We start from the raw sequence: 20672 nt of genomic DNA, 5'->3' as shown, positions 1-20672 counted from the left end.
TATATATATATATATATATATATATATATATATACGGTATATATATATATATATATATATATATATACGGTATATATATATATATATATATATATATATACAGTATATATATATATACAGTATATATATATATATATATATATATATATATATATATATACGGTATATATATATACAGTATATATATATATACAGTATATATATATACCGTATATATATACCATATATATATATACTGTATATATATTTACCGTATATGTATATATATATATACCGTATATATATATATTTATACCGTATATATACCGTATATATATATATATATATTTATATATTTATATATATATTTATATATTTATATATATATATTTATACCGTATATATATATATATATATATATATATATATATATATATATATTATATATATATATTTATATATTTATATATATATATTTATACCGTATATATACGGTATATATATATATATATATACGGTATATATATACGGTATATATATATATATATACGGTGTATATATATACGGTATATATATATATATATATATATGGTATATATATATATATATATGGTATATATACCATATATATATAGCTGCCTTGCCTCTGTTCATTTTATGAACATTTTTGTGTCTTTATTTGGAAATATAATCAAAACAACATAAAAATTACAGGAAAGGTTTTGTATTTTTTAAATCAGTTTTACACAATAACCATTATTTAAAAGGCATTTTACACTATGTAGAAATATTTGTTCTGCTGCAATTTATCTGGTTCATAAGAATGTTCATAAACAGAAGAAAAGGTGGTGATATATATTGTTGTTGCACGTGCTTCAGGTCATATGGTGAAATGGATTTTAGGCCATATCAGCCATTCCTAGATTGCCTGTTTTATACCCTCTCTCTGCTGTCTGGTGTTATTGTGACGCCATTCGCCCACCAGCCCTCTGCTGTTCTGTTCTTTCCTCAGCTGGATAAGGACGATATGGTTTACATGGAGGCCTACGACAAGCTGCTGGAGTCGTGGCTCACTCTTGTTCAGGACGAAGAACATTTTCCACGCAGCTGCTTCGTCCAGCCGGCCATCCAGGTCTTTAACTCGTACATCCAGTGTCACCTGGCTGCTCCCGACGGCACTCGCAATCTGGTGAGGTTCTTCACCGCCGGCTCAGCCCTGATTCTGCTTAGCTGTGGTTATTAAACCCCGACCTGTTCCTGTCAACCCTCAGTCAGTGAATGACATTTCCTCCCACGATGAGGAGGAGATCAATGAGCTGCAGGAGGACGACAGAGAACTGTTCTCAGATCAGCTGTCCAGTATCGGCATGTTGGGGCGTGTGGCTGCAGATCACTGTATCCCTCTGCTCACAAGGTTAGTGAAATAGTACAGAGCTGCCCTTCTGCTGGTGCAGCAACAATAACAACAGTCGGTCAGAAATCCTAAGTTTTCTGATGCGTGTTAAAAAAAGTGGTGTTTGTGTTTTTGTCATCACGCTGCAGCCTGCTGGAGGACCGCGTCAACAGACTACACGGTCAGCTCCAGAGGACCCAGCAGCACCTAATGGCCTCATCTGACCTGGGATCAGTGGATCGCAAAGTCCTAGACGACCTTTATGAAGATATCCACTGGCTCATACTGGTCTCAGGTCAGCAGCGAGACAGACTTTGTGTTTGACTTAACCGGGTTGTGTGTGTGTGTGTGTCATAAACTGATTTAACAAGGAGTTGTGTGACTAAACGAAAACAATAGTAATGTTTTTATTGTGCTCATAAGGAACTTTCCAGACCGTTGATTAAACTTTATTTGTAACACGAACAGAAAGCAGAAACTCCACCCAGGTCTGTGAAACAGTGACCGCATCGTTAAAAAACACGACGGGGAGGATCTCTCACCATGACCTCCCTCTCTAGACTGGCTGTGCCGCCCTAATAAACCACTCTAATGTTGGTTTTACACACCAACACAACAAGCAGCAGGACATGATAAACGTTTACATTCTAGATGAGAGAGGGGAGATCACATGTTCAAAAATAAGAAATTCATTTTGTGCGTGTGCGTGTGCGTGTGCGTGTGCGTGTGTGTGTGTGTGTGTGTGTGTGTGTGTGTGTGTGTGTGTATGTCTAGGCTATCTGCTGGCATACGACCCTCAGGGTGAGACCCCTCTGGTCCCCTCTGAGGTGATGGAGTTCTCCATTAAACACGCCACAGAGGTGGACATCAACACAACGCTACAGATCCTCGGCTCACCGGGGGAGAAGGCCTCCTCCATACCGGGCTGCAACCGCACAGACTCGGTCATCAGGTACTGGTTCTGCTGGGCTGGGCTTCACTACCGCTGTTGGCTAATACAACAGTCTACTCACTCATTTGCTGACTCCGTTTTTAACCAACAAGCCTCCTAAACCAGGACTACAGCTCGTTTGTATTCAGAGTTCCTTTCTTATCGGAGCTCATCCCTCCTGATTCCCAAAAAGCTCCTCACACAGACGTTGTTGCTGATCGGAGCTAGCCGGTGGACTTTCCATTAATCTTTAGAAGCATATTATTCTATGTATTCACACTATTTAAATTAGCCATGACACTCAATAACAAGTTATCCTTCTGATCAAACAGCATCTCTATTATACATGAACTGATTTATTCTGTTTGTATGTTTTTATTATTACCTCTTTATTTTAATTTGTAAAATTATCCCAGAAGGGCCAGATTATTTGAATGATGATTTCATCCTCACATATGTGATGCGTTTGTTCCACCCCTAAGTGAAGTTTTGTCCGTTGCCTTATTCCCCAGAGTTCGATAAGTGAGAAAAAAGCATTTTGTACCCCGCGCAGTAATTGTCTGTCTGCTTTAGCAGGAAGTGAATAGCAAACGCATCTGCAGCTGTTCAGACGTTATCAGGCCTTGTGATGAAGTAACCCGAAACGTTATCGTAGAATAGACTTTATTCATCCCACAGTGGGCAAATTCACTTGTTTTCCATGTTTAGTGAAAGCTCCACACTAAAAATACTCACATTATTAAAGTGACATTATGGAAGTTTGACAGCCAAAACATGTATAGAAATAATAAATGTCTTCATACATTCTCCTGCAATGCCCTGGTCCTGTAGAATGAGCCCTGGCATTTTTACTGTGATTGCCTGTTTTTCTGTAAAATCACAGAAAAAGAGAGCTGCTCGGGTCGAGCAGGCTGCTTCATGCGCGTTCACGCTCAGGCATAGCCCGTAGCATTTGCTATCCGTAGCTTTAGCAGCAGAGAGAGAGGTAGTGCCACTTTGTTGCTGTTCCTAACGCCTAGTGACAAACCTAGCTACATTTCTGAGGACCCTTAGCTACTTTCTGTAGAACTTTCTTCTAGATATTTCCTGCAAATTAGCAACAAAATAGCCATTTTCGCTCCGAACCGTTCTTTGAACGTTGTTTCAGCTGTCATCAAGGATATAAATGTTACAGATATAAAATATGTCACTGGCGCTTTAGCTCACCTAGGAAGATGTCGGACTCTTGTGCAGAAGACCTGGGTTCGATTTTGGGTGTGAACATAGTTAATTTAGAGTTTCTTTTTTACATTAATGGTATTTTTTTTTACATTAAGATGCCCAAATTTTGATTTGAGACTCGCCGAACGGCATTGAATTCACAGATAAAAAAGATGTGGGTTCAACTTTCATTTTGGAACAATTTTTCAAGCAAGGGAAGGGAATGATCTGAGCATGCAGGACGACTGACCCATCATAAACCTTTGTCGGCTGTGCTGAAGAGAAAGGTACAGAACCAAATTATTTAATTAATTAGCTGCGTGTTCTCCTGTCCTCTGTCCTCCAGGACACACACACACACACACACACATACAAGGGACTGTCTCAGCTGTTATTTTCGTTAAGGAGTGTGCACGTACAGCATGCGCGCCTCGTGCACGAGCCTACCATTGAAGCTGCCGTTACACTTTTGGCCTGAAGGGGCAATCGCGAGCATAAAAATTCAAAAGTCCGTAAAGTCCCTTTAAATTTAACCAAGCCCACAAAGTAGATCTTAAATTTCTGGAACCATCCAGGTTTATTTTTTGCTCTGGTGCCTAAAATCTGTGATGTTCTGGACTTTGGAGGTCGTTCTGGATGCTCCTCTCGTACTCGGTCAACAGAAACCCGCAAACAGCCAGTTGAATGTCTGCTGAAGGTCATCGTGCCCCGGTGATTGTTCATTATATAGGTGTGTGTGTGCATCTGTGTGTGTGTGTGTGTGGGGGGGAGATGACGGTGATGACAGAGGATTGCGGAGGCGAGTGGCTGCCGGCATCAGGTTTCCTAATAACGAGCGTCCGACCTCGGCCCGTAAATGCCAGCGTGGTTTTGTTTTCTGCAGACAATGTGAAACTTTGCACGGTCTCCGGGTGAGAAGGATGGAGCCGTAAGCTGCTCTAAGCTCTCCGTCTTTTCTGTCCTTTTACCGACCGCCTGTGGGTCTGCGCTGGAAGAGGTCGTTGGTTTAACGCGGGGCTGAGATGAACTTCCACTGGTGGCCTTCGCTTAAACATTCCTCTGGACTTTTGTTGTGGTTCTCGATTTAGTTTCAAATGTATGAAAACAAAATATAAAATCTGTCACAGATGGATTACCTATAATCTGGTTTGTTGAACAACCCGGCTGTGTTTTTAGTTTTGTGCTTTATTTGTCCCAGGCTGCTGTCTGCAGTGTTGAGGACATCGGAGGTCGAGTCCAGGGCAACCAGAGCAAGCCTGACGGAGCTTCTGAGTCCGCAGATGGGAAAGGACATCGTGTGGTTCCTCAGACGATGGGCCAAGACGTACCTGCTGTTGGATGAGAAGCTCTACGAGCAGGTACGTTCCCACCGCAGCGTCGTGAGATACAGCCGGGACAGTTCAGGTGAGACATTTGTCCAGGGTATCCGCGGGTCCTTAAAGTCTTAAAAAGTCTTAATTTAGCTTTTCCAAATTTAAGGCCTTGAAAATCCTTAAAAATGACAAATAATCCTTAAATACAGTTTCCAAAGGTCTTAAATTACCAAAGACCCAATAAACAAGATGCTTTCATTTCTATAAAATTTTCGTGAATTTCTAGTTAGTGTTCAGCATTTTTTGTGTATGATGTTGGCGTAAGCGGAACCGTACACATTCAGCTGGTTGTGAAAGGGGGCTATTTTTAGATGAGCACATTAGCTGGTTAAGCTAGTGGGAGCTTGCGCCATGGGGAAGTGCAAGTTTAATGGTAACTGGATGGCTAATCCCACGTTTGCGACGTGGTTAGCACCGTTTCCAGGCAATAGCTGTAAATTATAGCTTAAATTTAATTTTAAAAATAGCTTAAATTTGGTCAAAGTGGCCTTAAAAAAGGGTCTTAAAAAGTCTTAAATTTGGCTCCCTTAAACCTGCAGGTACCCTGTTTGTCTTCCAATTATTAATCCTCATCTTTTCTGTTGCCGTCCAGATCAGCATGCCCTTAAGCACAGCATTTGGTGCTGACACAGAGGGCGCCCAGTGGATTGTGGGATATCTGCTGGAGAAGGTGATCAACAACCTGTCGGTGTGGAGCTCGGAGACGGCGCTGACTAACGACACGGTGGAACTGTTGGTGACGCTGGTGGAGAAGAGGGAGAGGTGAGGGTTGGGTCTGCCGGTGCAGTGTTGGGTGTGTTTCACATGAGACCGACACACTCTGCCTCCTCGTTTGATCAGAGCCAACATCGTGGTGCAGTGTGAGAGCTGGTGGAACCTGGCGAAGCAGTTCGCCAGCCGCAGCCCGCCCCTCCACCTGCTGTCCAGCTCCGTGCAGAGGTCCCTGATGAAAGCTCTGGTGCTGGGGGGCTTCGCCAACATGGACTCTGACACCAAGCAGCAATACTGGGCAGAGGTAACTCACTCATGCATGTGGACGGTTAGTTTAGAGGCACGCCGCTGCACGTTCTGTTAGGAGATCCCGTCTCTGTCCTGATTGGCTCTGGCTGTAAACCAGGAACGCGCCGAACTCGTTCTTAGCATCAAGTTCATGTTGAGTCTGAGCGCAGACGAGGAGGAAGAGCAGCAGCCTTTGTTAAAACGGTCCATCATAACAGCGGTTTCACTGATGAAGACTCCGCCCACGTGTCCAGGTGCTTCACCCGCTCCAGCAGCGTTTTCTCAACCTCATCAACCAGGAGAACTTTGCTCAGATCAGCCAGGAAGAAGCTGTCAAACAGGAAATTGTCGCGACGTTGGAGGCACTGTGCGGCATCGCCGAGGCCACGCAGATAGACAACGTGGCGTCTCTCTTCTCTTTCCTCATGGACTTCCTGTCCAGCTGCATCGGCCTGATGGAGGTGAGACAGAACCGGAGCTTCTGGTTGGGTCTGTGGGATTTAGGTGTCGGAGATGGAGCTGGATTAGAGCTTTATAATGAGTATTAAAGTGAAGCTGGCTTGTGTTTGTGCCTCCCAGGTTTACAGCAACACACCACAGACGATCAACCTCATCATTGAGGTTTTTGTGGAAGTGGCTCACAAGCAGATCTGCTACCTGGGAGAGGTGAGCGAGGCCGCCGAAGCGCTTACCCCGACCATGATGTTTGCGTCTAAATACAGAAGCTTTCTGTGTTTCAGACCAGGTCCATGAAGCTGTATGAAGCGTGTCTGACCCTGCTGCAGGTCTACTCCAAAAACAACCAGGGCAGGAAGCGGAGCGACGCCACGGCCGAGGAGGACCAGTACCAGGACCTGCTGCTCATCATGGAGCTGCTCACTAACCTGCTGTCCAAAGAGTTCATAGACTTCAGTGACAACGGTGAGTTTCCTTTGCCTTTGGAAGGATTTCATAAAGCTGTGATTCTGATTCTCGGCCCAAACTGCTCTGTGTTCAAGACGAGGTGTTTAGAAATCAGGAACAGGGAGCGCCAGCGTCAAATCGGACCGTCTCTGCAGCCGATGTTGTTCTTTATGGAGTCAACATCGTTCTTCCCCTCATGTCTCAGGACCTGCTGAAGGTAAACCAACACCTAACAGGTGAGCTCTGCTTTCAGTCAGCAGCAGTACCGTGTTAAACTGACCCTGTGCTCTTCATGCTCCAGTTCCCCTCCCTGTGTAACCAGTACTACAAGCTCATCACCTTCATCTGTGAGATCTTCCCTGAGAAGATCCCACAGCTGCCAGAAGACCTTTTTAAGAGCCTCATGTTCTCACTGGAGCTAGGAATGACCTCGTATCCTCTCTCTCTGCTCGATTCAGGGTTTTATTCCTCCTGTTGTTTAGAGATCCAGGGTGTCTAGTCTCTTGACCCCCACCCTGTGAAGAGCAGCTGGTTCTTCTGGGGTCATTGTTGTGGTTGGAGCTCCTTAACGTTTGTCCTCAGAATGAGTTCAGAGATCAGCCAGCTGTGTTTGGAGGCGCTGTCTCCTCTGGCTGAGCAGTGTGCCAAAAACCAGGAGAAGGACTCCCCCCTCTTCATCGCCACCCGCCACTTCCTCAAGGTAGCCCTCACACCTGCTCCATGAGTCACCTGTTCTGTTACCTGGAGACATTTTGATTCAGTAGATTAACCTGATGCTGGGGTTTTTTCTGCGTTTAAAAACACGACGTGTTAATTGGCGAGTGGGTTTTAAATGTTTGTTCTGGCTGGCTCTTGTGTGTCTAGTTGGTGTTTGACATGCTGGTCCTGCAGAAACACAACACGGAGATGACGGTGGCAGCAGGAGAAGCCCTCTACACACTCGTGTGCCTTCATCAGGTGGGTAGCAGACCCAGGCTGGTCCCGTTGTACGCCCTTCTGCTGGGTTTACGCGTTCTCTGGGGGCTTCCTATGTGTGAACCAGGCTTGGGCGGTATCCATATTTGAATATCGTCTAACTTCCACTTAATTTTACCCCGGTATACGGTATTACCGTGAATACTTAAAAAGTATGACGTAAGCCTCAAGTGGACCTTCACCTTTCTGAATCCGAATACCAAACAATTACTAAAAAAAATAACAACGCAACTCACATACTATTAACAACATTTATTAACACAAAAAACGCAGCTTATAAACAAGTGCAAAGAGTCAACAGTCCAACAGCAATAAATCAACGTAAAAACCCAGGACAGCTGTTGTGCGCAAATCAAGTGAACAACTTATCAACGAGCAGCGTGAAACAGTGCAAATAAGCCGTAACAGTCAACAAGCGTTGAATAACCATAATCATTGAAATTATAAAAAGTATTGCAACCAAAACAACTGCATTAAAATTATAAAAAGAAAACTCCGTCACACGGCCACACGCGTGCGCACGCACACACACACACACACACACAGGAGTGTGAACATTACAGCACGTTGCAGCAAATCTAGTTAAGATTTCTCGCCAGAAAAACCAGCATGTTTACTTTTTCTGGGTTCAAGTTAGCATCATTGTGGACCAACAACTTTACCTGCGGTGCTGAAAACCCGCTCCGATGGTGAGCTGGTGGCACAAATACATAGATACCTCCGGGCCAGTCGTGACGTCTGGGGAAAATGACTGCCAGCATATTTCCACCAGAGAAGAGGGTCTTCGTCCCCATGAATAACAGGTTCCAAACAGTACGCTGTTATTTCAGCTCCAGCTCGTTGCTCTGCGCTGACGGGACCCTCCGGCGCAGCGTCAGCGGCTCGTTTTTGCAGGAGAGCCCCCAGAGACATCTTTTTGCGTGGGGGTTCAGGTTGTGCTCGTTCCTCTATGGTTCGGATGGCCACTGCTTTTGGTGCTGTTTGCCCCTCTAAGCTCACGATCTCAGCCTGTAATCCAGCTTTGATTTCAGCCAGTGCGTTGTCATCAAGCTCATATCTGCCACGGTAACGAGGATCGAGGAAAGTGCATTTTCGCATTAATTTGCGCACTGAATCAGATTCATACTTGGCCTCCAGCTTTTTTAGAATTGTGGTTTTTATTGACTTTGTAAGCTGGAGGTCGTTTTCTGACACAGCCAACACGCTCTCCCTGCAGAGCTGGAGTATGGAGAGGATAGAGGAACTGGTCAGTCGCACAGCTGTTTTTCATGACGGTATTGGAACTGACACAGTCGCTATTTTGTAATACCGCGTGTATACGGTAATACCGTAGCCGATCCTAAAGAATTTCAGTTGGATGATGAAATAAGAAATACTTGATGTTTGCTTTTGTCTGGACTGATCTGTGTTCTCTTAGCAGAATAAATATTTGTAACGTCTTAATCTGAGGATGTTTTCTACGTTTAACCCTCTGGGGTCCACAGACGTGTATCCGCGTCTTTTGAACAGGTCTGATTTGGGACGCTGTAGCAGCAAGACTCCGCCTCCCTGAGTTTTGGTTTCAATTCAGCTTTAAAAAGGAGATTATAAACTACACCCCAGTTTTTAAATTTTGTTAATAGGCAAAAGCGGGGTTATACTAAACTAAAAAACGACCTATTTTTAGACAATCTGATAACTTGTCAAAACAGCAGTTTAGTAATCCGTGAGAGGGAATGTGCTTGTGAACATAAAAAACCCACAAACACATGAGATCCTTTTGCTGTTGGTGGAAGTCTCACATATTCAATTGATAAAAAGTATCATTATGTAGCTGAGAGAGAGAGGAAGGCCGCACGAGTAACGAGATGTGCGCAAAAAGCCGCTTCGCGAGGAAAGGAGTGGTGCGAACGGAGTAACAACAAACAATTAGACAGATGTTGACGGTAAACTTCATATTTTGGAGCGATCCGGACAGATATATTGTCTCTGCAGTTTAGTAGGCTTTTATTAGGCTTATATAAAGGATGATGAGAAGGATAAATGTCCACCAGGCAGTTCAGATAGTACGGCTGTTTTTTGAACTGGAAGCAGAGGAAGTGGACGGAGACTCACAGCCGGAGTCTGAGGCAAATAGCGAGGATGTTGATGATGTGGCAGATCCATCCTTCCTCATAGAGGAGCTGGGTCATGATGAGGTAGAGGATGAAGGTAGAGATGCAGCTCCTCAGAGATCCAACAAGAGGAGTGGGCGGAGCCGCGCAGCTGTCAGATCTCGGTGTGAGACAGAGCCACTCCCCACTCCAAAATGCATGTACATTATTGCCAAATTAATAAAATAAGTATAAATTCAGATAGTCCAGGTTGTCCTGAAAAAAAAAGATACCCCATAAGGCAATATTTATTGTTTTTATTAGAAAATACAAAAGAAAAACCAAAATGAGTCAAAAACGGTGATTTACACCCTGGACCCCAGAGGGCTAATAATTTTTGTAAACATTTGTTATTTGCTATATGTACCCGGTATTCATATTTTTTATAAATGTACAGTCTAGATTACCATTCTAAATTATAAAAAACATTTGTCATAAATGTTTGTTGGTTTCACAGTAAAATAAACAACTTTTTTCCAATTCGGATTTTATGTTTTTGAGTGATTTTAGGTCTAATATGCAACCCCTTTATGTCCAAATATAAAAAATAAGTATAAATTCATAAAGTCCAGGTTGTGCTGAAAAGATTGATAACACATAAGGCAGTGCTTATGGTTTTTATTTTGAAAATACGATGGAAAACTCTAAATTAGTCAAAAATGGCTAATTATACCCTGGACCCCAGAGGGTTAAGGATCACCTGATAGGATCCCTGCAGCAGTTAGTCAGGGACGTTAGCTATAAAGTTAAAGCTCCGTGTACGGAGTCATAAACATGTTGACATCTAAACAAGACGGTGTGATTTGTTTAAAATGCTTTAAATTTATAAACACAATGTGAACAATGTACCTGTTTTTAACCAAAGCCGTTTGTCACAAGATTCACTTTAGCTTTTGGTTTTTGTCCCACGTCGGCAGAAGTTTACGGCTAAAGGTTGTTCACCTGATTTAAAACTTGATCTTCCTGCTCCATCAGGCGGAGTACTCTGGGCTGGTGGAAACGTTGTTATCTTCTCAAAGGGACGCCATCATCCACCAGCGGCTTGCTGATGCCTTCAGCAAGCTAACGGACAGCAGCACGCCGCCCACCATGGACCGGAAGCAGAAGCTAGCCTTCCTTAAGAGCCTAGAGGAGTTTGTGGCCAACGTGGGCGGCCTTCTCTGTATGAAATAAGGACCGGACTCAGAACTGGACTGAACTTTTGCCTGATTCCACCCGGGGTTTTGTTCGTTTTTGTTTCCAGACCCCTCCTTTTACACCTGATCATGACAGTTTTAATAAAGATGTAGTGGTAATTTGACATGAACACAGCGGCCTTTTATTTATTTTTGACAGTGTTGTGAAACACACACACACACACACCCCTGTCCTTCCCAGAGTGCCTTTGTTTAGCTGATTGTTGTGTTTGGTTGCGTATGAATAAATCGTGTCATACAGCAATCGAAGAACAAACAACATTGTGCCTGCCGTTCACCAGGACTTCTGCAGATGCACACTAAATGCATGCACAAGGAGTTGCCATGACAACAGATGTGTCTGGCTCTCTCTGAGGTGTCCCAGCCGCACAGCACAGGGGGGGTGTTTGCTTGTTGAAAACCAAAATTAGATTGTTTCCCTATATGGTGTGTGTATATAATATGCATATATACAGTGTTAAAATTGTTGTTTCAGACAGAAACCTCCAGAAATGTTTGTTTAGGGATGACTCAGAATGCCGGTAGAAGGCAAGTTCAACAATTTACCAATACAACTAAAGAGGGAGCAATTTTGCTGTGTTGAGCTTTTCTTTTTTTTTTTTTTCTTTTTTTTTTATGTTTTTTTTTTTTTCGTGTTTAACCCCACCTGCCTTCACTCAAAGGCCTGACACAAATCTGGCCTGTGTTGGGCAGCAGGTGCATTTCAGTAGTATTTTTCTACAGGAGTACATGGACAGAACAACCCTTCAACAAACACTGGATATAGCAGAGACTGTTTTAAGGACAGCAATAACAAACCAAATAAAAGGAGCAGAGCCACTTGTTGAAGCATTATGTTGGAGACGGACCTCCCTGTTAGAGCCCCATCCCACTGGTTTTAGATGGCTGTTTTGTTCTTGAAGTGTAAAAGTGTACATAAAAATTGTTGTATAAAATATTATCGACTCTGACATTTCTTTACATGTCTGGTCTGCTGTCGTCTTTTCTCTGCTTTAAAGTTTCATGTTTAATGATAATTTATTGTGCAGATGTGTCTACGAGATTAATCTGTGGCTGAATTTAGAGCTTTTATTCCTAAAACTGCCAGAGATTTCCACGTAAACACGGGTTAGATCTTAACTCTCATTTATACTGCATTTAAAGATGAGTTTTATCTTTAGGTAATCTCTGGAGAGCTTTTCAAATAACTAATAATAATAGTGGATTTTATTTGTAACGCACTTTACACATGGATGGATGGATAGATAGATGGTATTTCATTTTCTCATTATTTTTTCTATTTTTAACCATATTTTTAAATAATTTCTTAAGATGTTCTTATTGTATATTTAGATTTTTTTTGTTCTTCTGAAGCGCCTCATGATTTTTATCTTGAGAGACGCTATATAAAAGATAATTTTCTTGCTTTTTTCTATTTTCTGTGAAGAGGTATGCTTTTAATTTGACGTATTTTACTGGTAAATAACTTCCAAAACAAATAAATACAAATAGAACGTTGAGGCTTGAGAGGCTCGGCTTCTGCCAACTAGCCGCTAGAGGGCGTTTTATTTCAGATTTTATTTTCGCGTTACATTTCTGTGTTTATGGTATCACACATTTCGGTGTCTTGAACGTGTTAGAAAGTGCAAAACAAATAAGTGACCGAACAAACATCTAATCCGGGGGTTTAATTATTCACGGCAGGATTATTTACAAATGTGCTCTTTTGTCCTACCGCGGAAGCCGTAGTTTTGAAGATTACGTCAACTTCCTGCGACTCTTCACGTGTTTTGACAGCGGGCAGAGGTTTTCTCAGGTATGTTGATAAATTGTTGCGTATTTTAACTTTTTTACGTTTAGAAATGATTTGTATCTGATTTTTCACTCAGCAACACGTCCGTCTATGGAAGCATTTATTCAGAATCCGATAAAATAAGCCATTTATTGGTTCATCGTGTAAATAAAATAACTCCTAGATGACAGACATGTAAGATAGTGTTCGGTCAGATGAAACATGAAAAACAACAGTTATTATTTTATAGCTTAGTGATTATTTGTTTTTTAATCATTTACAACAGAATGTTTTCTTCCTGAACCTGCAAATTCAAGTCATAAGCAGTCAAACATTAATAATTCTATACGTGTCAGAGTTTTACATTTTAATGCAGTAAAAATCATTGATTTTAATAAATCTTACTTCTTGTTTATTCTGTTTTTTGTATGTTTTGGGTGTTCAGCTACTGCAGAAGCTCATTTCCACCTCCTCTTCCTCCTGGTAGCCATGAGCAACAGTGATGATGATGATGTTCCCACCCTGTCTGCTCACACCCTGGCTGCCCTGCAGGAGTTCTACAATGAGACCAGGACGAGTCCGGATCACAGTGCAACACCCTCAGATCCGTTTGCTGTGGGAGCAGTGGAGGAGGACTGGGTGGGTTTACTGGGCTCTAGAGCTCTGGATGTGTGTGGCTGATCCCAGGTCTGTGGAAGTGGTTCCCCACTGCTTTCTTTAACTTAGTTAACTGTACAGGGTATTTTATCAGCTCAATAATGATTATTAAAACTTTTACTGGTGTTTGCATTGTATTTTGAAAATCTGACTCTTTATGTATTTACCATCCCTGATGAAGTCAGATGAGTTCATGCTGACACCTGTGTGTTTGTCAGCGGATGAGCCAGTTCTGGTACAGTGACGACACGGCTGCGCGGCTAGCAGAGGAGGTCATGCGAGAGGCCGGAGAGGGCGGAAGGTAAAAACCTGCAGAATGGCACTTGCACACCTGCTCTATGGGGGGCTTTGGATCAAGTTTTTACAGGGAGTGCAGAATTATTAGGCAAGTTGTAATTTTGAGGAATAATTTTATTATTGAACAACAACCATGTTCTCAATGAACCCAAACAACTCATTAATATTGAAGCTGAATGTTATTGGAAGTAGTTTTTAGTTTTAGCTATTTCAGGGGGATACAATATCTGTGTGTGCAGGTGACTTACTGTGCATAATTAGGCAACTTAACAAAAAACAAATATATACCCATTTCAATTATTTATTTTTACCAGTGAAACCAATATAACATCTCCATATTCACAAATATACATTTCTGACATTCAAAAACAAATCAGCGACCAATATAGCCACCTTTCTTTGCAAGCACACTCAAAAGCCTGCCATCCATGGATTCTGTCAGTGTTTTGATCTGTTCACCATCAACATTGCGTGCAGCAGCAACCACAGCCTCCCAGACACTGTTCAGAGAGGTGTACTGTTTTCCCTCCTCGTAAATCTCACATTTGATGGACCACAGGTTCTCAATGGGGTTCAGATCAGGTGAACAAGGAGGCCATGTCATTAGTTTTTCTTCTTTTATACCATTTATTGCCAGCCACGCTGTGGAGTACTTGGACGCGTGTGATGGAGCATTGTCCTGCATGAAAATCATGTTTTTCTTGAAGGACGCAGACTTCTTCCTGTACCACTGCTTGAAGAAGGTGTCTTCCAGAAACTGGCAGTAGGACTGGGAGTTGAGCTCGACTCCATCATCAACCCGAAAAGGCCCCACAAGCTCATCTTTGATGATACCAGCCCAAACCAGTACTCCACCTCCACCTTGCTGGCGTCTGAGTCGGACTGGAGCTCTCTGCCCTTTACCAATCCAGCCACGGGCCCATCCATCTGGCTAATCAAGACTCACTCTCATTTCATCAGTCCATATAACCTTAGAAAAATCAATCTTGAGATATTTCTTGGCCCAGTCTTGACGTTTCAGCTTGTGTGTCTTGTTCAGTGGTGGTCGTCTTTCAGCCTTTCTTACCTTGGCCATGTCTATGAGTATTGCACACCTTGTGCTTTTGGGCACTCCAGTGATGTTGCAGCTCTGAAATATGGCCAAACTGGTGGCAAGTGGCATCTTGGCAGCTGCACGCTTGACTTTTCTCAGTTCATGGGCAGTTATTTTGCGCCTTGGTTTGTCCACACGCTTCTTGCGACCCTGTTGACTATTTTGAATGAAACGCTTGATTGTTTAATGATCACGCTTCAGAAGCTTTGCAATTTTAAGACCGCTGCATCCCTCTGCAAGATATCTGACTATTTTTGACCTTTCTGAGCCTGTCAAGTCCTTCTTTTGACCCATTTTGCCAAAGGAAAGGAAGTTGCTTAATAATTATGCACACCTGATATAGGGTGTTGATGTCATTAGACCACACCCCTTCTCATTACAGAGATGCACATCACCTAATATGCTTAATTGGTAGAAGGCTTTCGAGCCTATACAGCTTGGAGTAAGACAACATGCATGAAGAGGATGATGTGGACAAAATACTCATTTGCCTAATAATGCTGCACTCCCTGTATACTGAAAAATATTAGCAGGTCCTTGTTGCTCATCTCTAGTGTCCTGGTGACAGAGGAGCTTTATAATCTAACCCTGAAATTCAACTTTTTTATCACCAAGTGAAAGAGTAAATACACAATGCAGCCCAAGGAGATATTTGTTTTACTGTTAATCATTTAAATCAGCAAATTTGAAGAGTTAGGGTTTGGGATAGTAACCTTTAAATCATAATTGAAAATGTTCATGTATTCATTAGCCTATGAATGATCGTTTCTTGTGCTGCACCCTCTGCACTGTAACTGCTCACCCTTTAATCTGAATTTAATTTGATCTAAACTTGTGTATTTTAATTATGCTGTCCTGTTGATTTTGCTGATCTTGCACATTGAATTCCCTCACAAATTGGTTGTTTTTCAGGTATTTTATTACAGGCAATCAGCGCTACAAAATAAACTCAGTGAAAATCCAAGCATCCTTATAAAAATATTCCACCTGGAGAATCCAGGAGGAAGCAGAACTATAATAAGCACACCTGTCCCAGGTTCAGCGTTTGTGTTTCCTCTCAGGATAGCGTGTGTGTGCGCGCCCAGTGTGTACCAGAAGCTGAAGCAGGGTGTGATGGCTGGTTCTGACGGGGTGTGTGCTTCTGTGTTCGAATACGACCGCCGCTTTGCCACGTATGGAGAGGACTTCATCTTCTACGACTACAACGAGCCGCTGGCTCTACCTCCCAGCGTAGCCCAGCAGAGCTTCGACATCGTCCTCGCTGACCCCCCCTACCTGTCTGAGGAGTGCCTGAGAAAAGTGGCCCAGACCATCCAGTACCTGAGCAAAGGCAAAGTGCTGCTGTGCACAGGTGGGATGACAAGCATTTGTGTTTGCAAAAGTCAGATCTCTTGACATTTATCAACATTCTGTTTGTGTCTGCAGGAGCCATCATGGAGGTTCTCGCCAAACAACTGCTGGATGTAAGAATGTGCAGCTTTTTGCCCAAACACAACAGAAACCTGTCCAACGAGTTTCGTTGTTTTGTGAACTATCCTTCCCAGCTGCTGTGAGGCGGAGGATCCACTTTGAGTCCAGAACCAGAAAACCCAGATGAGGGCAAATGTTTCACAGCTGCAATTATGGGATGTTTAAGACTGAGATGTGGTGAAAGTGGACATTTTTACTTTATATCAGTAATCAACAGGGCTAGATGTACTTAAATGAAATAAATTTGTTCCAGTTGTTCAAACATGTATTTTGATATCTTCCACATAAGGATTAAGCCCTAAATTCATTTTAGCCCTTCATTTTTATGTTTTCAAAATAAAAGTTGACTTCCTGTTTTGCACACATCGGACCAGAAAAATGCCACACAAGATTAAGACTGAAAATAAAAAGAGCAGTAGACTAATAACACTCAGCTGTAGCTTTCTAAAATCTTTTTGAGCCCTTACATTCATTTCCAAGACTCCTATCGAAGTCCTCTTTTAACTTTAATTTGTTCAGGTATTGTGGAGGAATTTTTTTAGATGTTATGGTGGCCTGCAGTGAAATCTTTGCATTTGCATTATTAAAGCACAGTGAAAGAAAGGACAATTAAAAATAGTTTCTCATAAGGTCATATTTCTGTGAGAATGTTTTAACTCCAGTCCAAAAACATTACAAAGGTACTGGTGACACAAAAACATTAGTTTTTCATTTTACTGTGAAATTTCAAACCTCAAAAATTAAGTAAACGCACTGTAAAGGGTTAATTTACATCTATTTAATGAACCATAAGACATGAGATTCCATAGGAAATATGAAATCAATCTTATGGATCTGTGGGTACTGTTTAACCAGAAGATTGGAACTTTTTATTGCAGGGATTATGTAACAACTTCATATTCACTCAGAGACAACAGGAGAGTCGAGTCGAGTTTTAAAAGTTTAAAGATTTATTACTAAACAAATTAAAACTAGACTAACTTTAAACACTAAATGTATGGTGTAACTAAGGTGAGTGAGACGGAGAATGGTGTAATGTGGAATGTTGTTCAGAACCAACAAATCCGAAGAAACGATTAGTTCTGATGGGAAGTGAAGGTGATGTCTTCGCGCTAAGCTTTGATTTGGAGATTCATAAACACATTAAGATGCAGTTCTGTCGGCCTACATACCCTTATCGGAAATCCCCGTCTAGATCAGCAGGTGTAGAGGTCCAGCTTGGACCCTTCTGGAGCCAAAGCCCGTAGCACAGACGCGGCCGCTGACCAGTCCAGTCTTGAGATACTTCCGGGTCACGACAATTTATTGGCATCTAGCAAGACCCAAAACAGGGTCGTGTTGGTTCAACTTTTATTCTGAAAGGAACCGTTGCAGCAGTTGGAACAGCAACAGATTTTATCCAGCTTGTCGTTGGTTCTTTTGGCTGAAGAGTAAAGTTACGGATTGGCCACTCCGACACTTCTCTAGAACGCTTTGAACTGGCGTTAAAGATGACGTGGGCATAGTTTTATACTTCGGATGTTTTGGTTTATGGTCGAATGAAATGACAGATTTACCAAGCACCACCAAAACCACGCCTCCGTCAGATCTGGCAGATTCTGATTGGATCAGTAAAACAACGTGTCGTCTCTTAACGCTACGTGAGATCAGTCCTAGTGGAAACATTTAAAGTTATATTACTTATTATATTCTGTAGGATTATAATATCAAGTGATTAATATTTTCATTTCACAAATTGGTTCACATTTTGTTATTGACTAACACTTTGTTTGATTAGCTTATTAAAAATAGAGTTCTTTGATTTATTAAAAATAAAGAGTTCTTTGTCTTCATTCTTCTCTTGGGCTGGAAAGGAAAACAGTTTAGAAGCAGAGCATGAGACCTTGAACAATATCTCATGCAGACTAGTTCCTGCTGAGGAGAGGGGGGGAAATTACTTTTAGACCTAGATATGGATTCATTTGTTAGGACTTTAGCACAGAAAGAAGAACAGCTGCTGAAGAACAGGGGTGATGTGGTGGAAGGAGGGAGTTCTAGTTATGATGCGGGCTGCCGAGTTCTGGAGAAGTTGGAGTTTATGGAGGGATTTGTGAGGAAGACCGTAGAGAAGAGAGTTGCAGTAGTCAATACGGGAAGTGATGAGACTGTGGACAAGGATGGCGACTGAGTGAGTAGTGAGGGAGGGGCGTAGGCGGTTAATGTTATGTAGATGGAAGTAGGCAGACCGGGTAATATTGTTTATGTGGGACTGGAAGGATAGTGAGGAGTCGAGGATGACACCCAGACTCTTGACCAGAGGGGAGGGGGAAACTAAGGAGTTGTCGACAGGAAGTGTAAAGCTGTGGATTTTGGATAGTAAGGATTTAGTGCCGACAAGTAGCATTTCTGTTTTATCACTGTAAAGTTTGAGGAAGTTTGATGTGAACCAGTCTTTGATTTCAGATAAACAATTGGTGAGGGAGAAAGGAGGGAGTGAAGAGGAGGGTTTGGAGGATACATAGAGCTGGGTGTCATCCGCGTAACAATGAAAATGGATGTCAAATTTACGGAAAATATTTCCCAGGGGAAGAAGGTAAGTGACGAAAAGGAGTGGACCGAGAACAGAGCCTTGGGGGACGCTGGTAGTGACAGGGAAGGGACGGGGAGTGAAGGATTTGAGTTGAATAAACTGAGTACGGCCAGAGAGATATGAACGGAACCAATCAAGCGGGTTATGAGAAATGCCAAGGGAAGACAATCTACGGAGGAGGATGGTGTGAGAGATGGTATCGAAGGCCGATCTCAAATCGAGGAGGATGAGGATGGAGAGCTGTCCAGCATCGGCAGTAGTGAGGAGGTCGTTAGTGATTTTTATGAGTGCAGTTTCTGTACTGTGGCCAGGGCGAAAACCAGACTGGAAGGGCTCATAGAGGCTATTGAGGGTGAGATGAGCATGGAGTGGACGAAGATTATTGAAATTATTGGGATCAGTGCCAGGTTTTTTTAAATATTGGAGTAATAGATGCAGTTTTGAAAAGTGAGGGGAAAATACCGGTAGAGAGGGAGGAGTGGATTATGGCGGTTATGAGAGGGAGAAGGGAGGTGAGACATGTTTTAACCAAAACTGTAGGGAGGGGGTCGAGAGAGCATGTGGTGGGCTTGGATTTACAGATAAGATCAGATATTTCGGATGAGGTGGGAATAAGAAAGGAACAAAATGGCAGGTGGAGGGAAAGAATCTCAGGGGGAGAGCTTGGAATTAATTGCTGGTGTATGGAAGCAATTTTCTGAGTAAAGAAGGTTATTAAAGAGTTACATGAGTCAGCTGAATACAGGTGGGGTGTGTGTATGCCTTCATTGGAGGAAACCAATCCAGAGTAGAAAGCAGATTTTGTATGTTTAATAGAGTTCAAGTATTGAAGCAGATGAGTTTTGTGCATTTCTTTGTGTATTGCAAGACCAGTTCGTTTATGGAGGCGTTCGAGTTGACGTCCTTTGGCTTTCATCCATCGGAGTTCAGGGGTAAACCAGGGGGCAGAGTGAGTAAAGGACACGGAGAGAGTTTTGACTGGGGCAAGAGAATCCAAGATATTGTTGAGTGTGGAGTTATAATGAGAAACAAGATGGTCAGGAGAAGCAGAACTCGGGATGGATATAGTGTTAATAATAGGTGACAGGGTATCTGGGTTAATGTTTTTGATATTACGGAATGAGATGTGACGGATAGGCTTAGTTCTTAAAGACCAGAGGGGGATGTTGAATGACAGAAAAAAGTGATCAGATATATGGACATCATTAGCAGGACAGTTAGATGGGGTTAAACCAGAGCAGCAGTTTAGATCTAGAGAGTGACCTTTAATGTGCATGGGAAAATTAGAATATGTTTGAAAAAGGAAGCTGTTGAAGCAGGAGGAGGTCTCTGGTGAGGGGGTGGTTCAAGTTGTCCATATGAATATTTATATCACCAAGCAGAATGACATTGGGGGAAAGGGTAATGAGCTGGGTGAGTAATGAGGAGAAGTCATTTAAAAAGTTACTATTGGGCTTGGGTGGGCGGTAGATCAGGGCAATAACTGTAGGAGTGGGACCGGGTATTTGAAAAACAGAAGATTCCATGGAGCTGAAGGCACGAGTGGAGACAGGCAGCACCTTCCACTTCTCGCGATAGAGCAGCGTGATGGATGTATCTCCGGCGGGCAGGAAGGACGATCTCTGGGTGGAGCTGTAATGCTACCGGCGGAGGAACAGAGAGATGCCCGCGTAGCAGGAGGAGATCAGCTGCCGTGTACTGGAACAGAGCTGCCCCAGGTTGGCGGAGAAGGGA

The 20672-nt window shown here is 42.6% G+C and overlaps 2 protein-coding genes across 4 annotated transcripts in view; both read left to right on the top strand.

Moving 5' to 3' along the window:
- xpo4 (exportin 4) overlaps positions 1–11254 on the top strand; it is a 68970-nt gene extending 57716 nt beyond the window's left edge. Inside the window, exons 10-24 of the mRNA XM_054746613.2 lie at positions 992–1168; positions 1251–1393; positions 1522–1667; positions 2147–2324; positions 4702–4861; positions 5469–5638; positions 5717–5891; positions 6130–6336; positions 6455–6541; positions 6616–6796; positions 6874–6995; positions 7080–7210; positions 7361–7478; positions 7643–7735; positions 10861–11254. Coding sequence (XP_054602588.1) covers positions 992–1168; positions 1251–1393; positions 1522–1667; positions 2147–2324; positions 4702–4861; positions 5469–5638; positions 5717–5891; positions 6130–6336; positions 6455–6541; positions 6616–6796; positions 6874–6995; positions 7080–7210; positions 7361–7478; positions 7643–7735; positions 10861–11058 — 2286 coding nt within the window. The 3' untranslated portion in view covers positions 11059–11254. The remainder of the gene's footprint in view (positions 1–991; positions 1169–1250; positions 1394–1521; positions 1668–2146; positions 2325–4701; positions 4862–5468; positions 5639–5716; positions 5892–6129; positions 6337–6454; positions 6542–6615; positions 6797–6873; positions 6996–7079; positions 7211–7360; positions 7479–7642; positions 7736–10860) is intronic.
- A 1531-nt stretch (positions 11255–12785) lies between these two features.
- Positions 12786–17151, top strand: eef1akmt1 (EEF1A lysine methyltransferase 1). 3 transcript variants are annotated; one of them, XM_015965857.3, is made up of 6 exons: positions 12786–12876; positions 13298–13491; positions 13728–13810; positions 15961–16250; positions 16325–16362; positions 16444–17151. In XM_015965857.3, the coding sequence occupies exons 2-6, from the start codon at positions 13342–13344 to the stop codon at positions 16450–16452; spliced, it is 570 nt and encodes a 189-aa protein (XP_015821343.1). In that variant the 5' UTR covers positions 12786–12876; positions 13298–13341; the 3' UTR covers positions 16453–17151. The 3 variants fall into 3 exon arrangements, with proteins under 3 accessions (XP_015821343.1, XP_015821341.1, XP_015821342.1); XM_015965855.3 differs by having other exon boundaries at positions 16325–17151; XM_015965856.3 differs by having other exon boundaries at positions 12809–12876; positions 13340–13491; positions 16325–17151.
- Positions 17152–20672: the final 3521 nt, after the last annotated feature.

This window comes from Nothobranchius furzeri, chromosome 14, assembly GCF_043380555.1.
Source record: "Nothobranchius furzeri strain GRZ-AD chromosome 14, NfurGRZ-RIMD1, whole genome shotgun sequence".
Lineage (NCBI taxonomy): Eukaryota > Metazoa > Chordata > Actinopteri > Cyprinodontiformes > Nothobranchiidae > Nothobranchius > Nothobranchius furzeri.
Note: the sequence above shows the minus strand (reverse complement) of the source record. Positions and strands in the feature narration are given on the sequence as shown.